We start from the raw sequence: 24,956 nt of genomic DNA on the forward strand, positions 1-24,956 counted from the left end.
ACAAACAGAACTGGAGGCCGATGGGCTGTGAAGTGGGATAAAAAGAAGCCCGAAGCTAATCACAGTGGAGAGTAAGATGAGTTCATGGTCTCATACAAATGAAAGTAGTAGACCCTGATAATTAGCCTGTTAGTTACTCTGTACGCTTGTCAAAAGTAGTTTTTTCATGTAGTTTTATTAAGAGAAACATGAGACCAGAAGATATATAACCAGACTTGGGGCTTAGGAAGGCTGATATTAGTAAGGGACTTGTTTCTAGACATTTTGCTCTGACTAGAAACATCGAGTGGGCAGCCTCCCCCTGCTCCAAGTCCCAGCTGGATAGAGTCCCTCCTGCCAAAGTTTGGTCTGGAGAGGCTTCTATTCTGGGAACAGAGTACGGCAGTGGGGTTATCTCTTCTCCCCAGCAAAGCGCTAGAGGAGAAGGGGCGAGCTTGGTAGTGCCACTTCTGCTAAGAAACCAGAGCCACCACGGAAGACAAGAACCAGGGCTGAGCTTCTGGATGGAGAAAGAATTTCTGCTGTGTCTGTGCATGTCTTTCTAGAAACCAGCGGTTGACACTTGTTCTGTCCAGAGTCCGTCTGCCTGATGTTTGCGTGTCCTCTCCAGTGGGTCGAGGGTCCCGGGCTAGATTCAGGCTCAGTGCCTTCTAGTGCCATAGCCAGGAATTCCATGTATGTAAAAGAAGCTTCCACTAAAGACCTAACAGGTCGGAAAGCTAATAAACAAAGCTAGTAAACGTCTCCAGAAATTGCATGAGATCGTAGTCAGCATCCTTAGTGCAGGTGGCCTGAGCCTCCGTTCATAATCAGTATTGCTTTGAGTGGGTGTAAGGCTTTCCCAAATGGAGAAACTGACTCACTGGAAACCGTTACTGGGAGATGGTGGAAGCCACTGGTTCTGTCCTTTACTAAGATTATAGCAGCATTCTTAGCTTTTTATGTCTTAAGCTAGGTTACATGGGTGACTAAGAACTTCTGCAAAATGGCAGATTGAGACCCCTTAGAAACTTTAGGCAGCATTCCCTCTTCCCGTCTTACACTCCCCGTATTGCTAATGCTCACACCCAAGCCCGGAAAATGCATATAAACAAGGAGTTTGTAAAAAGGTGAACAGCCGATTGCTGATCTTTGCTTTACAGACAGGAATTTGCTCTTGCTGGCTATGAATTCTGCATTTCAACTCTAGAGGAAAAAATTGAAAGAGAAAAGGAATTAGCAGAAGACATTTTGTCAGGTAGGGAAACCTGACTGTTTTCTGGACATTGCCTTTTTGCCTCAGAGCTTTACTCTTAACACTGCAGTAGAGGGCGAGGTACCTGAATTGGGGGAGGGCCAGCTACCCATTTGGGGAATTAAGTGGCTGTTAAGATCTCAGCAGAAGGTTTGGAATAAGATGTTTTGTTTAAATAACTTGACCACTGTTTGCTTTTTTAACCCTTTGCTGACATGTTCGTAATTTGTTGACTTTATTATATATAATCTCTGGAAAATTGGGGAGCAGAAAGGGAAGGTCTTTTTCTTTTCTCTTGGTTCAGCTACCAGTCACAATGCTACTTAATTACCTTTCGGTCCTGGATATGTACCAAGTTATAAAAGGTGAAGAGAACCTCAGGGTTGTTTTAAAATTTTTTTTATTTATTCATTTGAGAGTGAGAGAGAGAGAGCACAAGCGGGAAGGAGGGGCAGAGGAAGAGGGAGAAGCAGAGTCCCCGCTGAGCAGGGAGCTCGATGTGGGGCTCGATCCCAGGACCCTGGGATCATGACCGAAGGCAGATGCCTAACCGACTGAGCCACTCAGGTGCCCCAGGGAAACTCAGGTTTTTGTAGTTCATCCTCATTATGGAGGGAAGAACATAAAGAATGATGTTAGGAACAGAATGGGATGGTCAGGATGCTCTCTAGCTCTCAGCCATTCAGGTTTCTTAATATGGTTTGAAATATTGGGAATTTTTAGATTCAACATTCATCTGGTAATGCTTGCTTCACATGTACTCTGTGCCAAGAGCTAGCAAGATGCTAGAGAAACAGTGGTCACCTCTTGTCCCTAAAGCAATACATATGACTTTATGACTTGAGTTATCTGTACTCTGTTGTCTTCCAGGTCTCTCTCTCTCTTTTTGTTTAGGACTTATCTTTATTTATTTTAGAGAGAGAGAGCCAGGACGCGGGGCAGAGGGAGAGGGAGAGAGAGTCTCAAGTAGACTCTGTGCTGAGTGCAGAGCCTGCCACGGGGCTTGATCTCACAACCCTGACATCATGCCCTGAGCTGAAACCAAGAGTCAGACGCTTAACCAAATGTGCCACCCAGGCGCCCCTCTTCCAGTTCTCTCTTGAACCTAAACCGGTTTTTCTCTTCCAGCACTCTGCTGAAGCCCCCTTTATCAAGGTCACAAGTTCTCAATCTTTATCTTACCTGCTCTACTTATTAGCAGCTCTGACCCTGGTACTGGAAACACTTTATTCACTTGGCTTCTGGGACACCTCACTGGTCACTCACCTTCCCCTTTGCCACCTCTAAAGTTAGCAGACTTTGGGGCTCACACCCTAGGAGATAGCATTTAGTCCCCCTGTACCTTTAAATATCAGTTAACCTCTTCATCCCCAACTGACACATGGATTACAGACATGAACTGGGTAAAATTGTCTCCTCAGCATCTTGACCTGAATGTCTAGTGGTCATTTCACACTTGACATGTCTGAAATGGGTCTCTTGATTTTTTTTTTTAATATTTTATTTATTTATTTTGGAGAGAGAGTGAGCGAGAGTGTGGGGGGAGGGGCAGAGGGAGAAGGAGAATCCCAAGCAGACTTCAAGCTGGGCACAGAGCCCAACACGGGGCTCGATCTCACGACCCTGACTGAGATCATGACCTGAACCGAAACCAAGAGTCAGACACTTAACTGACTGAGCCACCCAAGGTGCCCCGGGTCTCTTGATTTCTCCCACTTACATACTTGCTTCTCCACCAGTCGGCCCACTCAGTAAATGGCACCACCATTCACTCGGTTGCTTTAGCCAAGAACTTACGAATCACCTGTGATTCCTTCCTCTTTCCTGATGGTAAGTCACCAAGTTATATTGGATCGCCCATCAAGGTACATCCATGTCAGACCCCGTCTCATCCTCTCACCCTGCTACTTTGGTCCAGGCCGTTATTTCTTGCCTGAACACCTGTAAAGTCTCCTCAAAGGTTTTCCTGCTTCCTTGCATTCCCTCACACAATCTGTTGTCCATGTAGCAGGCAGAGTGGTCTTCTAAAACTCAGTGCCTTTGCATCACCTTTAGAATAAATTTCAGGACCCCTTTGGACCTGTAAGGCCCTACGTGATTTGACCCCTACCTACTTCTACATCATCCACTACCCTCGCCCTTGCTCATCCCACTTTGACCACACTGGTCTTTTCCCTGCTGTTCTGTGCAAGCTCGATGCCATCTCAAGGCCTTTTCACTTGCTCCCTCTACCGAGCTGTTCTCCCGTATCTTTGCATGGCCAGCTCTCTTCGTTCAGTTCTGGGCTCCCTCCTCGGGGGCCTGCCCTGACTCAAACAGTGATCTCGTCCCATCTGTCCTTTACTTTTTCTTCCTCACACTTGAAAGTAGGAGCATGCGTGTGTGTGTTGTGTCTTCATGTTTGTATGGCCACTAAAAGTATATTTTGGTTCCAAGTGTCTTAGTATTTGTCTTCCCTGTCAAAGAAGGATAGAGATTTCATCTGTTTTGTTCACTGCTGAATCATTGGTGCTAGAGCAGTGCCTGGCACACAGTGGAGGCTCAGTAACTGGTGACTGTTAAGAACAGAAGAGCAGGCAGGCACCAAGGAGAGTTTCAGTGTGGTATGGAAGTGCTTTGAGGGAATTGACAAAAGATGTAAAAACAAGTCTAGCTATCAAATTAGTCACGTTTGAACTATTCACACCCTTGCTACCTTTCATTTATAGCATCGTTTCTTAAAAGTTTCTGACTCCAATACCAAGGAGATTTAGAAAAGCATCAGGAAGAAAATAATAAAGATCATCCATAATAGTACTAAGAAAGAACTACTGTTGATATTTTGGTGTATGTCTTTGCAGGTTTGTTTTCCCCCTATGCTGTTTACATTTTAAGAAATAAATTAGGGATCATACTGTATATGCTTTTTTTTTTTTAATTTAGTAATATATTGTGAAAATATTTTTTCCAGGCAAAGGAACTCTTGTTGGAGAAATCAAATTAATTTCTATTATAAACATTGTTTTTACGTTTTACTAGTTACTCTATATAGAAAATGTGTTACGTTATCCTTAACCTTATTTTTTCTAAAGAAATATATTCCCACTCAGTTTTATTTGTATTTTTTAAGACTTATTTATTTGAGAGAGAGAGAGAGAGTGTACACACACGTGAGCAGGGGCAAGGGGCAGATGAAGAGAGAGACTCTCAAGCAGACTCCAGGAGGAGCGTGGAGCCGGACATGGGGCCTGATCCCATGACCCTGAGATCACGACCTGAGCTGAAACCACGAGTCAGTCACTTAACCAACTGTGCCATCCAGGCAACCCCCCCATTCCATTTTAAACAAAGTAAATCCATTATTGAATTCATATGCTTTTAATTGACATGACTAACTCTGTCTCCAAAGTGTTTACTTCAGCTCACGTAAAAACTTGGTCTAGGGTACTCATTTTGTTCCTCATGTTGTAAATATATATTTACTGAGGAAATGCCCATAAAAATTTGAGTGAAAACAGCAGATTACTAAACAGTATAGTTAAGAGGAGACTAATTTTCTAAATATAGGTATAGAGCAGGGCTGCATGATACCAAAATATAGACAGGGATTATCTCAGGTTGGTAGGTTTATAGGGGATTTATGTCTTATTTGTGTTTTTCTGAATATTCTATAATTTCTTGGAACAAATTATTTTTTAAACTAGTTTCTTGTATTACCTATATAGTATAAGAAGTCAAGGACTGTTACAAGAATTAATTTAAAAATAGCATTTCCTTGCAACATGTCTTCCTGGAGTCATTTTCAACTCTTAACCAATTTCTTCTGGTATTTTCCTTCATATTTCTAATAACAAAATTATTTCCTGACTTATTTTTAGAATCTATTAACTGACAGAGAAGTGAAGATTCAGTGCAGCTTTGGTCCGGTCTGCATTATTGCAAATATATCAGTAGTGTTAGTTGTCGAGCCAAGTAACAAGATCACGTGACTGCATTTGCTTTTGTGTATAACTTTTTGTTTCCTCTAAAGTCAGAGGTGTTTTTGTTGCTTGTTTTTTTGTGTGTATGACCGATTCTTCTGTTAACCGTAGTACTTGCTCTTCTGAGTTCCTAAGCTTCTCTGGGGCTCTGCGGAGCCTGTCGGCTTTCTGCAGCGTCCAGTCACCTTCCTGTCATGGGCTTAGTCACTTACTGCCTTTTGTCCTCTGCTTGTCATCTCCCACGGTTTTTTTGATCTTTGTCTTCTCCCTTGATTCTTCTGTTTTTTTTTTCTTGTAACTTTAAATGTTGTTTATCCTTTAACTCAGAGAGAGTAAAGATAAATGCACGTGTTCAGTCCAGAACAGTGTATCTGCATGGAAGTGAAGTCTTCTGTGACAACAGGTGGTGTCCAGATCTGTTTCTTTAGAATAGTGTCTCAGCACTGAAATTCCAGGTCAAAAGCAGCACATTTTAAGGTTGTTGATGAATATCACAAAATTGCCCTCGAAAGGACTGTATTAATTTACATTTTCTGGTTCTTTGAATTTTCCATCATTTGTTTTGTGACTTTGGTCAAATTAAGTAATCCCTCTGTGCTTTTGATTCTCAGAATGTGACTAAAAGTAATACTCTCTTATAGGAGTGGTAGAAAGTTCAAATGAGTTAATATCGATAAAGCACTTAGAACAATGCCTAGTACAGAATAGCCACTTGAGGGTTAACCATTGTTAGTTTTCATTATTGTGATAAGGCGGTGTGCCCTTTCTCCCTAAAACTCACTGATTTTTATAACTTTTGCCAGATTGGTGATATAGCAGTGATGCATTAACTAGCATTTCTTTGATAAGCAAAGAGGATGATCATTTATTGGTGCTGTTCTGTAAGAATATTAACTCTGTCCTGTCAGGTTTTTTTCTTTTCCCTTACTCATGCCTGTAAAGTTTGGGGTTTTGGGTTTTTTTGGTTGTTTTAATTAAAAATAAATGTGAAACTGACATTTGTATAGTCTAAGGAACAATGAGAACAGGCAGTGACCCAACACTAACAGTACCTTTGCAGCGTCTGTGTGTCTGGTCTCAGTCCCATTCCCCTTCCCACCCCAGAGATACTGGTCTGCTGAAGCTTAGGTAGTTTGTACAGGTTTCTTTTTTAAAATTTATATAAATGGGGAGCCTGGGTGGCTCAGTCATTTAAGCATCTGACTCTTGGTTTCAGCTCAGGTCATGATCTCAGAGTCCTGGGATCAAGCTCCACATCAGGCTCTACGCTCAGCAGGGAGTCTGCTGGAGATTCTGTCTCCCTCTCCCTGTGCCCCTTCCCTGCCGCACACACACATGCACTCCCTAAAATAAGTAAATCAGTCTTAAAAAAAAATTTATATAAATGAATCACACAGTATGACTTGCACTTGCCTTTAATCTTTTTGGAGTTAGATCTGAATTCATTCATGTGTATTTTCCTTGCTTTTATTAATTTTAAATAACTATCTAGAATTATTTAGAACAGCTATTCTATGCCAGGTATTCTAGGATTCAAATAGAGGGAAGTGAGGCAGAAGTCCCTGCTCTTCTGGAGCTTAATGCTTAGAAAGGTATTTTTCAACTTTGAAATCAGATAAATATTCAGCCATCTTTCCTTTAAATTTTCTTTTTCTTTATTTCTAAACTGTGTTAACGTAACTTTGTAACACATCTGCGGTTAATCTTGGTGTGATGTTTGTAACTGCTTTCTTAAAGATGATAATTTGTCCACGTTAACGTGCTTATTTAAATTATATATGCTTGCATTTCTTTTGGGGCTTTCCATTTGATTCATTCATCTGATGGCTTGTATAACAGTATACGTTGTTTGAATTATATGGTAGCATACATTTGAGTTACACAGTAAACAGATTTCACACATGCTTCTTGTGTAAAATTTTCTCCCATTTTATTTTCACTCGGTTTTTACCTGAATATTCCATCATTTTGTCAAATCCCTAAAGTACTTTGAATTTCTAGATTTGCATTATGTTATTAAATGAATTTGGGGAGATTGCCATCTGATAAGTTAGCATTTCACTGCAAATAGCAAAAAATCTCAAATTACGCTAAGCAGTAAGGGCACATACTATCTCATGTAACTGGCGCTTCGGTGGAAAGGGGCAGACTGCTGAGTTACTTGACCCACAGCTCACTGAAATCCTGAAGGGGGGATTCTTTCCATCCCCTGTCGTTCTCAGTGTGCTCTGGCTTTCTCTACATGCTCCCCTGGTGGTTGAAAAGTGACGGTATTAGGTCCCAGGAATCTCATCCAGAAATGGCAATGTGTGGAGGAAAAGGAAACTTCTTTGGTATTTCTCTTAGAATCAAAGTAATCCTTGCTACAAGTTCCCAAGTGGATTCTTCCCTCCTTCTCATTGGCTGGAATTTGGTTACGTGGCATTTCTGACGCAGTCCTTGACAGGAGAAGTGGGAGTAGCCCGATTCTCTAAAATCGACCAGGATCCATTCCTAACAGAGGACGGGATTCCACTCTGCTTGAATCCTGTGACAGAAGAGTGGATGCTGGAACAGACAGCAGCTCTGCTAGCAAAAGTCACTTGCTACGCTGTCTTTGCAACACACATACCCAGAGCTATCACGGGTTCAGTTCCAGACCGCTGCAGTGAAGGGCATGTCGTCAGACGGTGGATCAGATGAGGTTGTTTCCTAGTGCAGATAAAACTGGTGTTTACGGTGTGTAGTAGCGTTATGGTTAAAAAAATGCACGGACCCTAATTGAAAAATACTTTATTGCTAGAAACTGTTAACCGTCGTCTGAATTTTCAGGAAGTCAACATCTTTTTGTTGGTGGAGGGTGTTGCCTCAGCGTTGACGGCTGCTGACCAACTGATCAGGGTGGTGGTCTGGGGTGAAGGCTGGGGTGACGGTGGCAATTTCTTAAGATAAGACAGCAGTGAAGTTTGCTGCATTGATTGACTCTTCCTTCCACAAATGATTTCTCTGTAGCACAAGTTGCTGTGTGATAGCATTTTGGCCCCAGTGGAACTTCTTTCGAAATTGGAGTCCATCCTCAAACCCTGCCACTGCTTTATCGACTAGGTTCATGTGATATTCTAAATCCTTTGTCATTTCAACAATCCTCACAACATCTTTACCAGGAATAGACTCCATCTTCAGAAACCACTTCCTTTGCTCATCCATGAGCAGCAGCTCCTCGTCCATTCAGGTTGTATCATGAGATTGCAGCCATTCAGTCCCATGTTCAGGCTCTACTTTTTTCTTTTAAATAAGATTTTATTTATTTAAAAGATTTTTTTTATTTATTTGAGAGAGAGCACAAGCAGGGGGCAGTGGGAGAGGGAGAAGCAGACTCCCCACTGAGCAGGGAGCCCGACGTGGAGCTTAATCCCAGGACCCTGGGATCATGACCTGAGCAGAAGGCTGACACTTAACTGACTGAACCACCCAAGCGCCCCTATAAGATTTTTTTTTGAACATCTATTTATTTATTCGAGACAGAGCATGCACATGGGGGGAGGGACAAAGGAAGAGCATCTCAAGCAGACTCCTGACTGAGTCAGGATCTCATGACCCTGAGATCACCACCTGAGCGGAAATCAAGAGTCAGAGGCCTTAACTGACTACACCACCCATGTGCCCCTCAGGGTCCACTTCTGCTTCTAGTTCTCTTGCCGTTTCCACCACATCTTCAGTGACTTCCTCCACTTGAAAGTCTTGAACCCCTCAAAGTCATCCATAGGGTTGGAATCAACTTCTTCCTCTGACCTTCTGACTTCTTCCTCTGACCTTCTGACTTCTCCCCATGAATGATGAATGTTCTTAATGGCATCCAGAATGGTGAATCCTTTCTAGAAGGTTTTCAGTTTACTTTGCCCAGACCCATCAGAGCAATCACTGTCAGGCAGCTAGAGCCTTGTGAAATGTACTTCTTAAATAAAAAGACTCAGAAGTTTAAATGACTCCTTGATCTACAGGCTGCAGAGTAGATGTTGTGTTAGGCCTGAACACAACATAAATCTCACTGTCCATCTCCATCGGAGCTCTTGGGTGACCAGGTGCATTGTCAACGAGCAGTAATATTTTGAAAGGAATCTTTTTTTCTGAGCAGTAGGTCTCAACGGTAGACATAAAATATCCAATAAATTATGTTGTAAACAGATGTGCTGTCATCCCGGCTTTGATACTCCATTGATAGAATGAGCATAGGCAGAGTAGATTTAACATAATTCTTAAGGGCCCTAGGATTTTGGGAGTGGTCAATGAGCATTGGCTTCAACATAAAATCACCAGCTTCATTAGCCCCCTAGCAAGAGAGTCAGCCTGTCCTTTGAAGCTTTGAAACCAGGCATTGACTGCTCCTCTGCAGCTGTGAAAGTCCTGGATGGCATCTTCGTCCAATAGAAAGCTGTTTCATCTACACTGAAAATCTGTTATATGGTGTAGTGTAGTTGTTTAGTGTAGCGTATTCATTATCTTAATGAAGATCTAGAATCTTCTGGAGAACTTGCTGCAGCTTCTACATCAGGACTTTCTGCTTCACCCTGCACATTTGTGTTACGGAGACGGCTTCTTTCCTTAAACCTCCTGAACCACCTCCGCTAGCTTCAGACTCTTCTCCTGCAGCTTCCTCACCTCTCAGCCTTCGCAGAATTGAAGGGAGTCAGGGCCTTGCTCTGGGTTAGGCTTTGGCTTAAGGGAATGTTGGGGCTGGTTTGATTTGACCTTCTGTCCAGACGACTAAACCTTTCTCCACATCAGCAATAAGGCTGTTTTGCTTTCTTACCATTCGTGTGTTCAGTGGAATAGCACTTTCCCTTTCCTTCTAGAACTTTTGCTTTGCATTCACAACTTGGCTGACTCTTTGGTGCAAGAGACCTCGCCCTCAGCTTGTCTCAGCTTCTGAGATGCTCAATTATTTATAGCTTTTGATTTAAAATGAGAGACATGTGACTCTTCCTTTCATTTGAGCACTTAGGAGCCGTGATAGGATTATTAATTGGCCTGATTTCAATATTGTTGTGTCTCAGGGAAGAGGGAGGCCCAAGGAGAGGGAGAGATGGAAAACCATATGGGCCAGATCTCTTTTAGAGGTGATTCTCTGGCAACTTTTTTTCTTCTTTCCTTGATCAATACTCATATATTTAAATTTCTTCCACTTTCTTGATTTGATTGCAGTATGTAGGACAGTACCAAGAACACGGCGTTAGTAAGTATCTTGAATGGGGTGCCTGGCTTGGTCGGCAGGGCCTGTGATTCTTGATCTTGGGGTTGAGGGTTCAAGTCCCACGTTAGGTGTGGAGCCTACTTTTAAAAAAACAAAAAATAAAAATATCTTGAATAAGTGAATGCTTGGGTGACAGATGTTTGGAGATCTATATTTTCCTAGAAGAAACTTTATGGAATTATGTTTTTAAAGCATAACTGACAATATTCTGTTATGAGATCATATTTCTTTCCTAAGTTCATGGATTTATTTCCTCGTTTCAAGAGATTCTTTTTTTCCCATTGACTCCTTTCTCCTCCTTTCCTTGCGCTGAAAGTTTCATTCATTTTCATATTTTAAATAATCAGAACACTTACAGAAGGTAGAACTATTTTTGGTCGCATATCTGGTGTCATAAATGTTTGAAGTCCGGAGCCTGAGTTTGAGTTCTGGGTCTTCCATTTCTTCACAGTGTGACTGCAGACAAGTTATATCACTTCTCTCTCCTTGGTTTCCTCATCAATAAAACAGGAATAAGAGTAGAACCTGTGTCTACCTTGTAGAGTTGTCCGGGGATTTAAACGCTCCACGACAGTGGCTAGCACTAAGTACTCTGTAAGACTTTGCTGGAATGTGATGCCTTCGTTAATTTATTAAATGCCTTGGCTTTTTCAAGTTGTGTTTACCACTCTCCGTTTATGTAGGACCTTCCTGACTGTTGTTTCTCCTTGGTTTTTTCTCCTGCTTGGTTTGGGTTTGTTTTGCTCTTTTTCTAGTTTCTTAGGTGGAAGATCAGGTTGATGGTTCAAATCTTTCTTTTCAGATATGGGCATTTACAACTATAAATTTCCCTCCACTGCTTTAGCTGCATCCTATAAGTTTTGGTATGTTGCATTTTCATTTTCATGTATCTCAGAGTATTTTCTAATTTTTCTTGTGATTTCTTCTTTGATCCTTGGGATATATTGGAGTGCATTCATGAATTTTCATATAATTATGAATTACCAATTTTTCCTTCTGTTGTTGATTTTTAAGTTCATCCCCCTGGGATCAGAAAACATGCTTTATATGATTTCAGGCCTTTTATTTTTTATTTATTTTTTAAGATTATTTATTTGAAAGAGAGCCTGAGCCCAGGAGAGGGGGTGGGCAGAGGGAGAGGGAGAAGCAGGCTTCCCAATGATCAGGGAGCCTGATGCAGGGTGGATCCCAGGGTCCCAGGATCATTACCTGAGCCGTAGGCAGATGCCCAACTGACTAAACCACCCAGGTGCCCTGATTTCAGTCCTTTTAAATTTATTGAGACTTGTTTTATGATATAGTATATGGTTTGTCCTGGAGACTGTTGCATGTACATTTGAGAAAAATGTGTATTCCTTTGTTGTTGGGTAGAATGTTCTATATATGTTGGATAGCTCTGGTTGGTTTAAAGTATTGTTTAAGTCCTATATCCTGGCTGATTTTGTCTAATTCTAGACAAGATAATTTGGCTTTGTGATTTTTTTTTCTTCATACATGTTTTTATGCTGTTTAAACAGTCCTAGATATATATCCTCATTGTGAGTTATCCCTTCATTAGAAAAATGATTTTTTTTTTTGGTCCTACTTAAGGTATTGGTCACAAATTTTAGTTTTACATCTACTGTATCATACTGTTCAACTTTTTTTAAGTCATTTTGTTTTCAGCGTGTCTTTTGTAGAAGTCTATGTTTGGATTCTTTTTAAACCTAATCTGAATATCATTGTCTTGTTATACCAAATCTCAAAGCCTATTTAAAATTAGTATTGAGAATGATATTTGGTCTAATTTTTTGCATTTAAAAAACTTTGCTTTCTAGGGCACCTGGGTGGCTCAGTTGGTTAAGCGTCTGCCTTCAGCTCAGGTCAGGGTCTCAGGGTCCTGGGATTGAGCCCCGCGTTGGGCTCCCTGCTCAGTGGGGAGTCAGCTTCTCCCTCTCCCTCTGCCCTTCCCCGCTGCTCATGCACTCTTCTTGTTGATTTTTAAGTGCCCTTGCTCTCTCAAATATTTTTTAAAAATGCTTCCCATTTTTGTTACTTTTTTTGTTCTGAGTTCCCCCCCCCTTTTTTTTTTAATTTTATTTATTTATTAGTCAGAGACAGCGAGAGCACAAGCAGGAGGAGTGGCAGAGGGAGAAGCAGACTCCCCGCGGAGCAGGGAGCCCAACGCGGGGCTCGATCCCAGGACTCTGGGATCATGACCTGAGCTGAAGGCAGATGCTTAACTGACTGAGCCACCCAGGCGTCCCTCTCAGTTCCGTCTTACAGGGACTTTTTCCTCACTAAAATTCCACTTAGAGTTTGGAGGGAAGGCATCCATAGGGTTTTCAGTTGCTTCTGTAAAATGAGTACAATGAAACGTTCTTCTGCTTTTCCCTACTTGTTTTTTCTCTACGATCTGGAATTTTAGACTTACTGGGATTTATTGCAGAGAATTTTGCAGCTAGCTTATTTGCCTTCTGTTGGAGATAGCATGTTTTCTCGTGCTGGGTTGCTTTGTAGGAGTTGGAAGTCTTGTCAGCATGAGGTTAGGGGGCTTAGTCTCTTTTCTAAGATGCAGTTCTCGTGAGCTTCCGAATACATCTTTATGAACTAGGTGTGGTCTTCTACTCAGGCGTGTCCGTTACCTGAATATCCACCTCTCTCCCCTGTCCTGTATATTTATCCTCTCAGTTTCCTTGTCTATATTTTGGAAATTTCTCTGGGGTATAATCCATATTGCTGTCTTACCATTCAGAAAAGTTAGTTCTGTGCCTTCTGAGTTTTTTTTTTAAAGATTTCAAGCAAAAATGAAGTGTAGCCACTTTAAAGATTTTTTTTTTATTTATTTTATTTGAGAGAGAGAAAGTGTAGCCACTTTAACAGATACCTGTGTACCTTCGCCTCAGCTTTGTCAGATCTAACTATTTACCATCTGTGCTTCAGAGTTCTTTTTTCTAAGTTTAAACCCTGGTGTACTCCCACTCGGTATAAATACTATTCTGAATTTGGTGGTTTTTTGTTTTTTAATTTGTTTTTGATCTTTATAATTCTTAGGCCTGTTTATTACACTTGTATATATCAGTAAACAATATACAGTGGGGCTAGTACGTTTTTAAACTTTTTTTTTTTTTAAGATTTTATTTATTTGAGAGAGAGAGCACACAGAAGCGTGGTGCGGGCAGAGGGAGAGGGAGAAGCAGACTCCCCGCTGAGCAGGGAGCCCAATGCGGGGCTCAGTGCCAGAACCCTGGGATCATGATCCGAGCTGAAGGCAGATGCCTCACCAACTGAGCCACCAGGCACCCTAGTATGTTTTAAAACTTTATATGAATGGTATCATATTATACATTTGTTTCTGCAGTTTTTCATGCAACATTATCTTATTGAGATTTATCCGTGTTGATACTTAAAGCATCAGTTTTCCTGTCACAAAGGCCTGTCTCCTTGCCAAACCACATGTCTGCTGGTTGCATTTGTCTGCATCTGCTAGAGTCTAGACTCCCTCTAACTGGTCCACTATGGTAGGGCGTGCGGGGTAAAGAGTGATACAGGCTTGGGGTGGCCCTGATTGCTCCATTCCCCGCAACTGCGGTCTAGGATCCCACTGGATGAATGGCCTCTGGGTCTCCTGTAGATGGACATGAAGGTTCCTGCTGTTTTACCATGGAAAATAATAGCTCCTTGAACCCTCTTGGACCCGTGTCTCTGTAAAACACACACACACACACACACACACACACACACACACACACACACACACACACACGTAAGTTACTCCCTAGGGAATGTACCTAAGTGTGGAATTGCCGGGGTGCGTGCACTAGATATTACCAAGTTGCTTATCAGTGTGGTTTTACCAGTTAACATTTTCACTAGCAATGTGTTTGTGTTGTTGCTCTGTATCTTTGTTGTTGTTGGACTTTATTTTTTGATGATCTGGTGGGTGTGAAGTGGGGTTTCAGTGTTTTTTCTGATTGCTAGTGAGATACAGACTTTTCATACATTTATTGACCATGCGGATTTCCTGCTCTGAAAATTGTCTCTTTATATCCTTTGCTTATTTTCTTCTGAAGGGTTGTCTTTTTCTTAATGATTTCTAAGAGTTCTTTATGTATTTGATCAAAATATTTTGTAGGTTACATATCTCTTTGTGTCCTTGTCTTTTCACTTGAGGGCATTTCACATACAGAGATTAAAATTTGTAATATTATGATATTTTCCTCTATAGTTTGTGCCTTTTGTGTCTTGTTGAATAAAATACTTCTTTCTTCTAAGGTCAGAAAGGTCTCTTCTAACTATTAGGCTTTTTTACATTTAGTCTTTACCTAGAATTTTTTTCTTATTATTATGTTAATCACCATACATTAATTACATCATTAGTTTTTGATGTTTACCTAGAATTTTTAATATGATGTGAAGTAGTGGTAGAATTTTTCCTACTTTGCGGACAGGGTTATAGCTCAGGGCTATTTTATTAGTCATCCGTTTCTTACTGATCTGTGATAACATCTGTGTGTTGAGTTTTCATAGATTCAGGGAACGCCAGTGTTGTTGAATTCTATAATTAAAATTAATTTTTGATTTAATTCTTTCTTTTCCATCTTTAGTGCAGTACCTTTATGTTCTTAATTTTCTTTTTATTTGTTCATCCATTCAACCGGTCCTCCAAGAAATATTTTTTGAATGCCTGTCATGTACCGTACATGTTACTATAGGCATGGAGAGACAGCTGTAAATATGAGGAAGTTGCTGCTTCATGGAGCTCAGTTTCTAGTGGAGGAAAAACTCATCATAAACACTATCCAGCAAATGATAGTATATCCAAAGATGATTAAGCGCTATGGAGACATGTATCTGAGGGACTTCATGTGCAGGGAATGTGTGGGGCTGTACGCTATCGTATAGAGGGGTCAGGGAAGGCCTCGTTGGTAAGAAACCTGAAGAATGGGAGGGGATAAGCCAAGCGGCAGTCTCTAAAGAAAATTCTAGGCAAAGGAAGAACACATGCAAGGCTCTGAGGTGGATCATACTGGCCATATAAGTAATTATGCAAAACCTGCTTCGTTTATAGTCTTGGATTCGTCAATTATCTAAAATTCTTGGGGGTGAGGCTCCTTTTTTATTGTCTCCTGATTCTCATTTATTGTGAATTTCCATGCTTACTACATTTGGATGATAAATTCATCAGCAGGGTTTTAGCTGGAAGATGAGACATTCCCGGAATGTTTTATTCCAAGCACTCAGGTCCAAGCTGAAATGAATGCTTAAATGCAGACCTCAAGCTCCATGTGGCTCAGGCCTGTGAGAGAGATTTCCATGGTTGTCCTTCTCCCATCTGGATCCCAGGCTGGCCCATGCACGTTCCTCATGATCCGCCCCCGGTGAGGACAGGGTCTCGGGAGGGGGTACACGATGCCTACGATGGTCATTCTGGTTTTATGCAAGGGGCTTCGGATCTGATTCTCTGATTGACAGAAGTTGGAAGAACTCAGTTCTGGGTTACAGAGACACTCAGGCCGTCCTCACAAAACCGGGCTTTTGTGGTGTCAAGTCCCACGCTTTCTGCTCTGGGTTTTTAGCTTACTCCTATTGTTTGGCCCTTGGGATTTCCTTCTCTTCGGAGCTCAGCTGTGCGTGCAAAAGAATAGAACTGATCCGTCATCATTACCGGAACCACCCCATTCAGAACCAGTATCTTATCACATTCCTTTTTAGTCTGCGTTTATGTAAGTCTGCATTTGATATATTGATACATTAAATACACTGCTCCGTTCTCGTATGGTCATTTCTCTTGGTCATTTCCCTAGTGCATTTGACAGTGCCATTTGCTAGTATTTTGTGTAAAAATTTCTGTGCTGTATCTTGTTTCATGGACAGATTTGAGGTAGCTTCTCTTTTTCTCTGGTTAGAAATAATATGTGAAAAAGAATTATATAAATTTGAAGAAATAAATATGATCTCCTTCTCAGATTCAGACAATCTTTGGGGGAGGCTCTGTCTGAGCAATCCCAGTGTATTTCTCAACTGTTATGGGCTATCTGATTTGTTCTTGTCTAATTTCTAGCAGTTTTTATAGTAATATTTCAAAAAACTATATTTTAAATGTTACTGGAACTCTTTTGGTACTTTATTAAAGCTGTGAAGTTTTCTCTTGATTTGGCAGTATGCTAAAGGTTTTATCATGGAGCCTTTTTATTTCTCCCTTAAGGTCTTGTTTTTAGAGAAGTTGATTCTCCAAAATTATTTTCATTTTTCATATTATAGAGTGCGATATGAATTTGAAATGCATTTTTCTTAACAGTGAAAAAATATTACAGCTAAAATCATACCTTATTAATTATTTCTAAAAATCTTTACTATCTTTTTTTCCATTGTGGTTAAGTTCCATTGCTGATAACAGTAGTGATGATTTTCTACTGGAATTACCTATCACTTTATCATACTTTCTAATTGTAAAATATAAAAAGGACTTTTTACAAACATAGAAATATTTAAAAAGAATTAATAGAAATCCCAGAAATAGGAGTTGGCAGTCATTTTTGAAGCATAGAATTTCCAGAATTGGAATAATTATACATTGTTTTGTGATATTTTGGGGGTATGGCAAACAGGTTTTGTCTTTAAATGTCATCGAAGAACGTGTGTTTTAGTTCAAAGTCTTCTGATTGTTACAAATTACTTATCTTCTTGGACTTTTGTTTGTACTTGAAGAGAACATAGAGATTTGTCTCATTCCTCTCATTTTCAACTGCCGTTTTTTGTTAGATTATCTTGCAGTACAGTTAATTTTAAACTGCCCCTCGATTATATAAGCTTTTGCTCAGCATTTTTGCTCGTGGTTAGATATTTGGTTTCAGTGTTTCTTCCTCGTGGAGAAATATGGGATCTTTACATGGTAGCTGGTGCCATACTGTCTTTGCTTTTCTATATTTATCCATACATTCGTCTGTACTTTTAATATTTATGCAAATAACTTTTTTGATGTTTTTTGAAAGTATATTTGTAAGGCGATCTATTTCAAACTATCCCTAGTTTGATTTTAAGATGAGTATATACTTTTTGTATATATTTAAGTCAAAGCAAGTAACTTCAGATTTCTGCTTTGCGTTCTTAACTTTTAGCCTCTGGGGCGCCTGGGTGGCTCAGTCGTTAGGCATCTGCCTTCGGCTCAGGTCATGATCCCTGGGTCCTGGGATCGAGCCCCACATCGGGCTCCCTGCTCAGCGGGAAGCCTGCTTCTCCCTCTCCCACTCCCCCTGCTTGTGTTCCCTCTCTCGCCGTGTCTCTCTCTGTCAAATAAATAAATAAAAATCTTAAAAAAAAATTTTTTTTCAGCCTCTGATAACATGTCAACAGCTGCCTTCATCCACCCCAAGTGCACTGGCCTATTTAAACTCTCTTCAGTCATTGGTCACCCTGTTATTTGGTTCCATAGTCATCTTTCAATTCTGTCTGCCTTTTGTACGTTTTCTGAAACTTTGAGGATAGGGAAGGAACGGTGTCTCATGTGAATTTGCTGGGAAACCCAACTGAACATCGTGGGTCGGGTGGGTCATAGTTTGCTTGCTGAGTTTGTCTGCGTCGCTTGTACCCACCCTCCTGGGTCTCTGTGTGCCTGGCTACTCGTGTCTGTGCTCGGGGTCTGTGTGCTCGTTCGTGTGGCCTGAGGTGTTCGAAGTTTGTTCCTTTTCGGACACTGTGTGGTCAATACTGTAATTTGTCCAGAGCTGCTGTATCATTGCAGCCTTTCTTCTTCTTCAAAAAACGGATTAACTGTTCTTTCAGTTGGCTTGTGACTTTCTAGTTCAGGATTCTGAGTGTTTTCTGGTTTCTTACCAAGCATTGCCTTTTTTGTACCTGAAAACTCTTTCATTTGCCCTATATTTTCTTTGTTGTTAACTCATTCTTGGAATTTATCTTTACCTGTTTGTACTAAATAACAGTTTTGACCTAAAAAGAATGCTCCAGACCTTGATGCTCAAGGTCTTACTTAAAATGTGGGTTAAAGTGGGGCGCCTGGCTGGCTCAGTCGCTAAGAGCGTGCAACTCCTGATCTCGGGCCGGGGAGTTCAGGCCCCACGTTGGGTGTAGAGGTTACTTTAAAAAAATAAAATCTTTAAAAGAAAAATGTGAGGAAAAGTTTGTCATTTAATTGGATATTGCAATATTGTGATTTTAAGATACGGTCATTCAGATGACCAAAATCTAGTTCTCATCTAAACTTGGTCTTTGTCCAGTTCCTGGCTCAGAGCTCCCCAAACCCGTGGAATTTCTTGTGCTGGGAGTGACTAAGGTGTCTTTTGTTATGTTAATTAGGAGACTCTGGGCCATCTCCTAAGGAGGGTTGTCAAGAGATCTGGCCCTGTAATTAGAGGGTTGACCATTCAGTCCCACCCCAACCTTGGGGGAGGCGGGGAGAGGCCGAGGGGCCATAGGTTTAATCTGTCGCCAACTGCCACTATGTAATGGCGCCTCCATAAAAACCCGGACAGAGCTCACAGATTCTGGTTGATGAACACGTGGAGGTGCTGGGACAGTGGTGCTCTCGGAGAGGGCAGAGAAGCTTCGCGCCCCTTCCCACATACCTTGTGCTGTGCGTCTCTTCCATCTGGCTGTTCCTGACTTACATCCTTTTGTAATAAACAGTAACCCAGGAAGTAAAATGTTCTGAGTTCTGTGAGCTGATCTAGCAAATTAATGTAACGGAAGGAGGGAGGCCCGGGAAGCTCAGGTGTATAGCCCGTTGTCAGAACCTGGACTTGCAGTTGGCATCCTCAGTCGGAGGGGGTCGTACTGGAAGCTGCAGTGTCGCCGGCTGCTGTCAGAAGCCCGGGGTTTGTGACTGGTGTCTGATGGTGGGGGGGCGGGGGTGTCTGGTAGGACTAACCCTCAGCCTGTGGCATCTGATGCGGATCTGTGAATTCGCACACACCCTGCTGGTGTCTGAGAATGGCTTCTGGTGTGGGCACGCCCCCTCCCCCACCGCACACACTGAAATTGGGTCCGGGAACAGTTCAGATGTTAATCCACCTGCATTGTCGCCTTTGTGTAACAAAGTGGAAGGTCAGAGGTACTTCTTCAATGACAGGACACATTCCGAGGGTCCTGGACTGTGAAAATACGCGTGGGCCTTGGTAACAAGCAAGAGGTTGCAGAAGCTTGGCCGGTTCTCTGCCTCACTTTCTCTGTTGTGCTTATATCATATGCCAGCACTGCTCTTATTTCCTTCTTAGTGGAAGAGAAAGCCAACACCCACCTCCTCCTTGGCATGTGCTTAGACACCTATGCTCGCTACCTTCTGTTCTCCAAGCAGCCATCACAGGCACAGAGGATGTACGAAAAAGCTTTGCAGATTTCTGAAGAAATGCTAGGAGAAAGACACCCACAGGTAAGGGAGGAGAGCAGAGAGAGGAGCTGTAAAGCAAAGCTTTTCAGAATTTCCGGGTGTGAGATGCCACACTCACTGGGGACAGATGCTCGCTCAGCGGTTGGTCCTAGCTGCTTCCCGCCCACGCGCCCCGGCCCCTTCCTCTTCCTCCCGCCGCTCTCCCACCCCCAGCTACGTGCTTCAGGGAGGCTCTGAGGGCCGCCTGCCGGCTCAGGACAGTGTGCGGCTCTTGATCTTGAGGTCGAGGGTTTGAGTCCCACATTGGGCGTAGGTGGAGATGACTTTCAAAAAAAAAAAAAAGAAAAGAAAGGGTTGGAGACCTCGCATCAGTCAATTACTGGGTCCGTCCAGAGCATTCTGCGTGCATACTGGTTTACACAGCAGAGCAGCCTTTCCAAACAGTAGGTCTCACCAGGCACCGGGTGCTTCTCGGCCCTCCGGGTGCACGGCCACAGTGTTTTGGAATCCTGAATCTCAGTAAGAATCTTAGGAGGAACAGGTTAATACGGGAAGGTTCTTGCCTCCCTTGCCCCACAGGTAAAGTGCCAGGGGAAGTGGGGAGGGGGGGGAGAGAGGGACTGCACCGAAGAGTCAAAACCACTGACAGAATTTAAGCACACTGTGCAGAATGCTCTGTTAGACCAGAGAACGTGTTGAACTGAAATCGTTGTGTTTCTCCTCTATCAGATTAAATTCTAGGGGTGGGAACTGGATTGCTTTTCTCTGAGATGCCTGGTACCCCCAGTGTAGGACACAGAAATTTTAACCAGACTGAACATGTCCCAAGGCTGGGGTCGAAGGGCAGGGCAAGGTACTGGGCTATGAATTATCCTCAGGAAAGGTATTTAGTCACTGAGGAGTAAGAAAACAAATCTGGAATTCACATCACAAGAGCTAGAACTGAGGCTTAAAGCCGTGACTTCAGGGGATGAGGTAGGTCTGCCGTTCTTAGTGTCAAAATTTTAAAATGCTGATTTAAGAGTTTTAAGATTCCAAACCCTTAATAAAGGGAATCCCCCTAATACCAGTAATCTACATATTTCTTCTTCCCGATGAATCTTAGAGTTACCCGTAGGAATGACATCCTAAGAAGGCGCTGGAGGCTGGCTTCTCAGGACTGCTGAACCTTAAATGAGATCGTTAACAACTGCTTCTTGCTGTTTTATTTGTGTGTGTGCTTCTAATTTGGTCATTCGATTAATACGTGATATTCATCCTGTTCCCAAGTTTCTAGATTTGTATCATTTTCCCGAGTCGAACAGATGCTCTGTGCTGTACAATGTGAATGATAAACGTCCTGGGGCTTGTTAAAGGCTGATGCCCTTCACCTGTGGAATGCTAGGAACCATGAAATCTGAAGCGTATATTCACTCTACCAAACTCCAGATTGTTCAGTCTGTATAGCTGTTGTGTTTTGTTTTTTTTTTTAAACTGGCCCTGGTTTCTATTGCGTACAGACCATCGTGCTGATGAGTGACCTGGCGACCACCCTGGACGCACAGGGCCGCTTCGACGAGGCCTGCATTTACGTACAGAGGGCGTCCGACCTGGCCCGGCAGATCGAGCACCCCGAGCTGCACATGCTGCTCAGTAACCTCGCCGCCATCCTGATGCACCGAGGTAGGGCGCCCCGGAAGCCGGACTGCCCCGGCTTGAGGGAAGGGGGTCCCTGCAGGTAGGGATCTGTGAGAAGGTTTTGGGGAGGGCAAGGGGCAGGCAGGAAGCTCCGGAACGAAGAGGCTGGCTGAAGGTCCCCAGCAAGGACGTGTGTTTGGTTGAAGCATCACTGTGTTCGGTGGCCGGGACTTGCCTGGCGAGCCCAGGCTGAGGGAGGCGGGCCCAGCGTCCAGAGGGCCAGCTGGCGGGACCGGGAGGAGAAGTGGCCGTGCCGGGCCCCCCCCCCCGCCCCCAGGGCTCTGGGAGCACACAGCGGGTTAGCTGCGTGCGGGCACGAGTGCTCACCCTGCGGAGTCTGGCAGAATCACTCGGAAAACCTGCATTTCTCTTTATTCTCCCTTCTCTCTGGGTTATTTTAGAGCGATATGCACAAGCAAAAGAGATCTACCAGGAAGCGCTGAAGCAAGCAGAGCTGAAAAGAGATGAGGTTTCTATACAGCACATCAGGGAAGAGTTGGCCGAGCTGTCAAGAAAAAGTAGACCTTTAACTTAATTTGATGAAGCGCTAAATCCCTTTTTGTTGTAGGGCGTTTTCAGCAGCAGCGATTAGTCCGGTCTCAGTGACGCCCAAATCAATGGCTTAGATCCTTTCTCCTTGATACTCAAGTTTTGTCAGCATAGCTATGGTGAAGGACAAGTTGTATACACTGCCACTTTGTGTTTTTAAAGGAAAAACAGCTTTCACCCCTGGCCGATTTTGACTCTTAAGGACAGATGTCAAGTGATGCTTTCAGTCGTAACCTACTGGTGAGGTGCCGTCCGTGCTGGTGTCGGTGGACGTGTGGATGGAGACGGGCCAGGTTTCCCTTGGGTGGGTGCGTGGTGAGTCAGCCAGGCATCTCTAGCCTAAGATTTTGATCCATTGATTTGCTACCCTCTTTTTCATTTTATCGCTATCTGGCAGATCAGAGCTACATGTCTCATGGCAAAGGGGGATTATGGTGAGTTATTTTTCTTCTCTCTTTCATGAAGCCCAGTGTGGGATGTAATGCGTAGTGGAGCAAAAGTATTGTCTTGGTTTGCACCAGCGTCCAGCATGAGGTTTTAAAGTAGGAATTAGGCCCTTGAAAAATATACCTATTTAATTATAAGTAAAAGTGAAGTGTATGTTTTTATATCCGGTTACATACGACTATGAAAAGGGGGAAAAAAGGAATGCTACGAAGTCTTGTCGATGCTGTTGGAGCACTCCACTTCCTTTGCAGCCTTGGTCCCTGACCAGAGTCATCTGCACCTGCCCAGGCTGCACCCCCAAAGCTTCGGTGTCAGGGTAGGGCCTTACAAGTACAATATGTGAAGTCTCCCCAGTGGTTCTGACATGTACTTGCTGGTACAGTAGAAGGGTCACTGATCTGGATCCTAGTTCTGGCTTTTTGTGTTTGGGTCTCAGGATCCTCATCTGTAAAGTAGGGGACCGATGAGATTCTCCTTTAGCTGTGGGAGAACGTACGTGGTCAGGTCACCTTAAACGACTAGACTACTGTGTTGAGAGCGCCTTACCACACTGCCTCAGAGTGCATAAAGTATAAACGTACGAGCTAGGTAGAAGGATGTTTTTACCTCCGAAGTCTTGCAAAGAGCCATTTGCCTGGGGGAAAGGCAATTTTTGTAGGTGCCATGAAGGAACACTACTGTTGGTAAGCCTTTGGGGGTGGGGTGTGAGTGGGAATGATAAACAGATATTTTTGTTTCCTGTGTACATACTGGAAGAATCCTTTCATAATAAACTAGAGACTCTACAACAACACTGTATGTATTCCGTAATCTTTGAATTTCTCACAAGAAGTAACTTACTAGAGTCAAGAAGAAAACAAAATACTAGAAACCTTGAGGTCCAAATCCTCGGGGATTAGACCAAAACTAGAATTTAGTATTTTGCAGATGTAAATTTCTTCCTGCTAAGCTCATCTCTTACCAGCCAGCTAGCTCCTTTAATCAGGTCTAATGAGAAATAGCATATAAATCAGGTTTTCAGTGCAACCCAGTCTTAATTTATTGGTTGGTTGATTTTTGAAAAATTATTGTCAACTACTCACCATGTGCACTGAGAATGTTTGTACCTTTTCACAATTGCAGGGGTTACTGAAAGTTAGGTTTGTCACTCCGGGTTTTATTTAAGAATTTTCGATCCTCCACAATGATTCAGCTCATGGTCCCATCCCGGTGCTGGAAAAACTGTAGGTGTTCTCAGAAAGACAGTCTCTTCATGTGGGTATTTCCAAGAAAGTTCATTTGCACAGTTGTAAAAACAAGGTAGCAAAGCAGGAGGACCGGCCCCTTGGCCCGACTGGTGTGAATTCAAAAGTGAGTTGTTAAAAATAGTGTAGTTTGTTTGAACTATGTCACCAGAGTTTTCAGGGCATAAATATCTTAAAAATGGAACCAGCATACCAAAATTAAAGCATTAGGAAACTTCCAATCATGAACATGCACTGGAAACCTGTCTGTCAGAATACTGCTCCGCACAGCATCGGGAAGACCTTCATCTAGTTGTGGGGTGCTAAACACTCATGCATAAGGAGGCAGCTTCGGAACACTGAAATCTCAGCCCGTAGAGCATCATGCCTGGGTTGACAGCCGCCAGCCGCCAGTCCTCGGTCCCTCTCGGTGCCGTTCCGGTCCTGCCTCGGTGGACGGCCACCCTCCCAGACGGTTTGCTCCGTAGGTAAGCCATGTGTGAGTTCTGTCCTTTCCATGTTCTGCACTAAGAAATGGTCCTGCGTTAGCTCTTGTCCACGCCGTGGCAGGCGGAGTGGTAACGCACATGGACTGTGAGGAGCAGGGCGTGAGGGGTCCTCAAGTGGAACTGCGAAAGTAAAAAGTTAGGCTCTCAGCCGACATGTTCGCAAAAACCATTCTGATTCAGACCTTCAGGGTCCTAGAAAAATAGCATTATCATCATCTCGTTTTGGTCTGTTGACACTTTAAGTTATTAACGATATCTAAGATAGTAACTGTCATGTAGAACATTTACTGTGTATGTATAATAAAAGCAGTACCAACTTTCCAAGTAGAAGGAATCGGATCACTCACCCTGCTCTAAGGTTTATCGTGAGGACCTGAAGTCTCCGGGAGTGGAATAGCAACAGGAGTGAAGGCTTGAACTTCAGACACACATGGACTCGTGGCCTTTGTTGCTTACTGGACTGTGTGGGCAAGGTCCTGAGCCAGTGGCCTCATTACCAAAATAGGGATCCGACCCCCAGGGCGAAGGGCCACGTGAGGGTCTCAGGCACACCTGTGACCCGCGCATTACAAAGGAGGCGCTCAGTCAGTGGTTATGGGGCCCCTGCTTTCTCTAGAGGCTTGAGGACTTTTGTTAAAAAGTTTAGATCTACTGAGTCCATAAAGTGCTGAGTTGTATCATCGGGAGAGCCCTCCGTCTCTCCCCTTTCTCATCTTCAGTGGCATCCTTCCGAAACGGTCCCTATCCTCCTGCTACAGAAGGATGCTTCAATGCTATGCTTAAGTTGTATGGGAGGAAAATCT

The 24,956-nt window shown here is 43.0% G+C and overlaps 2 protein-coding genes across 20 annotated transcripts in view; one reads left to right on the plus strand and one right to left on the minus strand.

Moving 5' to 3' along the window:
• TTC19 (tetratricopeptide repeat domain 19) overlaps positions 1 to 23,686 on the plus strand; it is a 28,814-nt gene extending 5,128 nt beyond the window's left edge. The window contains exons 7-10 of the mRNA XM_028089484.2: positions 1,143 to 1,237; positions 19,636 to 19,790; positions 21,248 to 21,410; positions 21,827 to 23,686. Of these exons, the coding sequence (XP_027945285.1) occupies positions 1,143 to 1,237; positions 19,636 to 19,790; positions 21,248 to 21,410; positions 21,827 to 21,960 (547 nt within the window). The 3' untranslated portion in view covers positions 21,961 to 23,686. The remainder of the gene's footprint in view (positions 1 to 1,142; positions 1,238 to 19,635; positions 19,791 to 21,247; positions 21,411 to 21,826) is intronic.
• NCOR1 (nuclear receptor corepressor 1) overlaps positions 23,436 to 24,956 on the minus strand; it is a 152,422-nt gene continuing 150,901 nt past the window's right edge. For 18 of the 19 annotated variants that reach the window (XM_028089468.2, XM_028089480.1, XM_028089479.1 and 15 more), the window contains one exon: positions 24,189 to 24,273. Coding sequence is in view for 1 of the 19 variants with exons in the window: in XM_028089475.2 (XP_027945276.1) it covers positions 23,954 to 24,273 (320 nt within the window). In the remaining 18 variants the exon portion in view is untranslated. Of the gene's footprint in view, positions 24,274 to 24,956 lie in introns of all 19 variants that reach the window. The other variant, XM_028089475.2, reaches the window with a different exon arrangement.

The sequence above is a fragment of the Eumetopias jubatus genome, unplaced genomic scaffold (genome assembly GCF_037043125.1).
Source record: "Eumetopias jubatus isolate StellerSeaLion01/CBP00866 unplaced genomic scaffold, mEumJub1_p1.0 scaffold_10, whole genome shotgun sequence".
Lineage (NCBI taxonomy): Eukaryota > Metazoa > Chordata > Mammalia > Carnivora > Otariidae > Eumetopias > Eumetopias jubatus.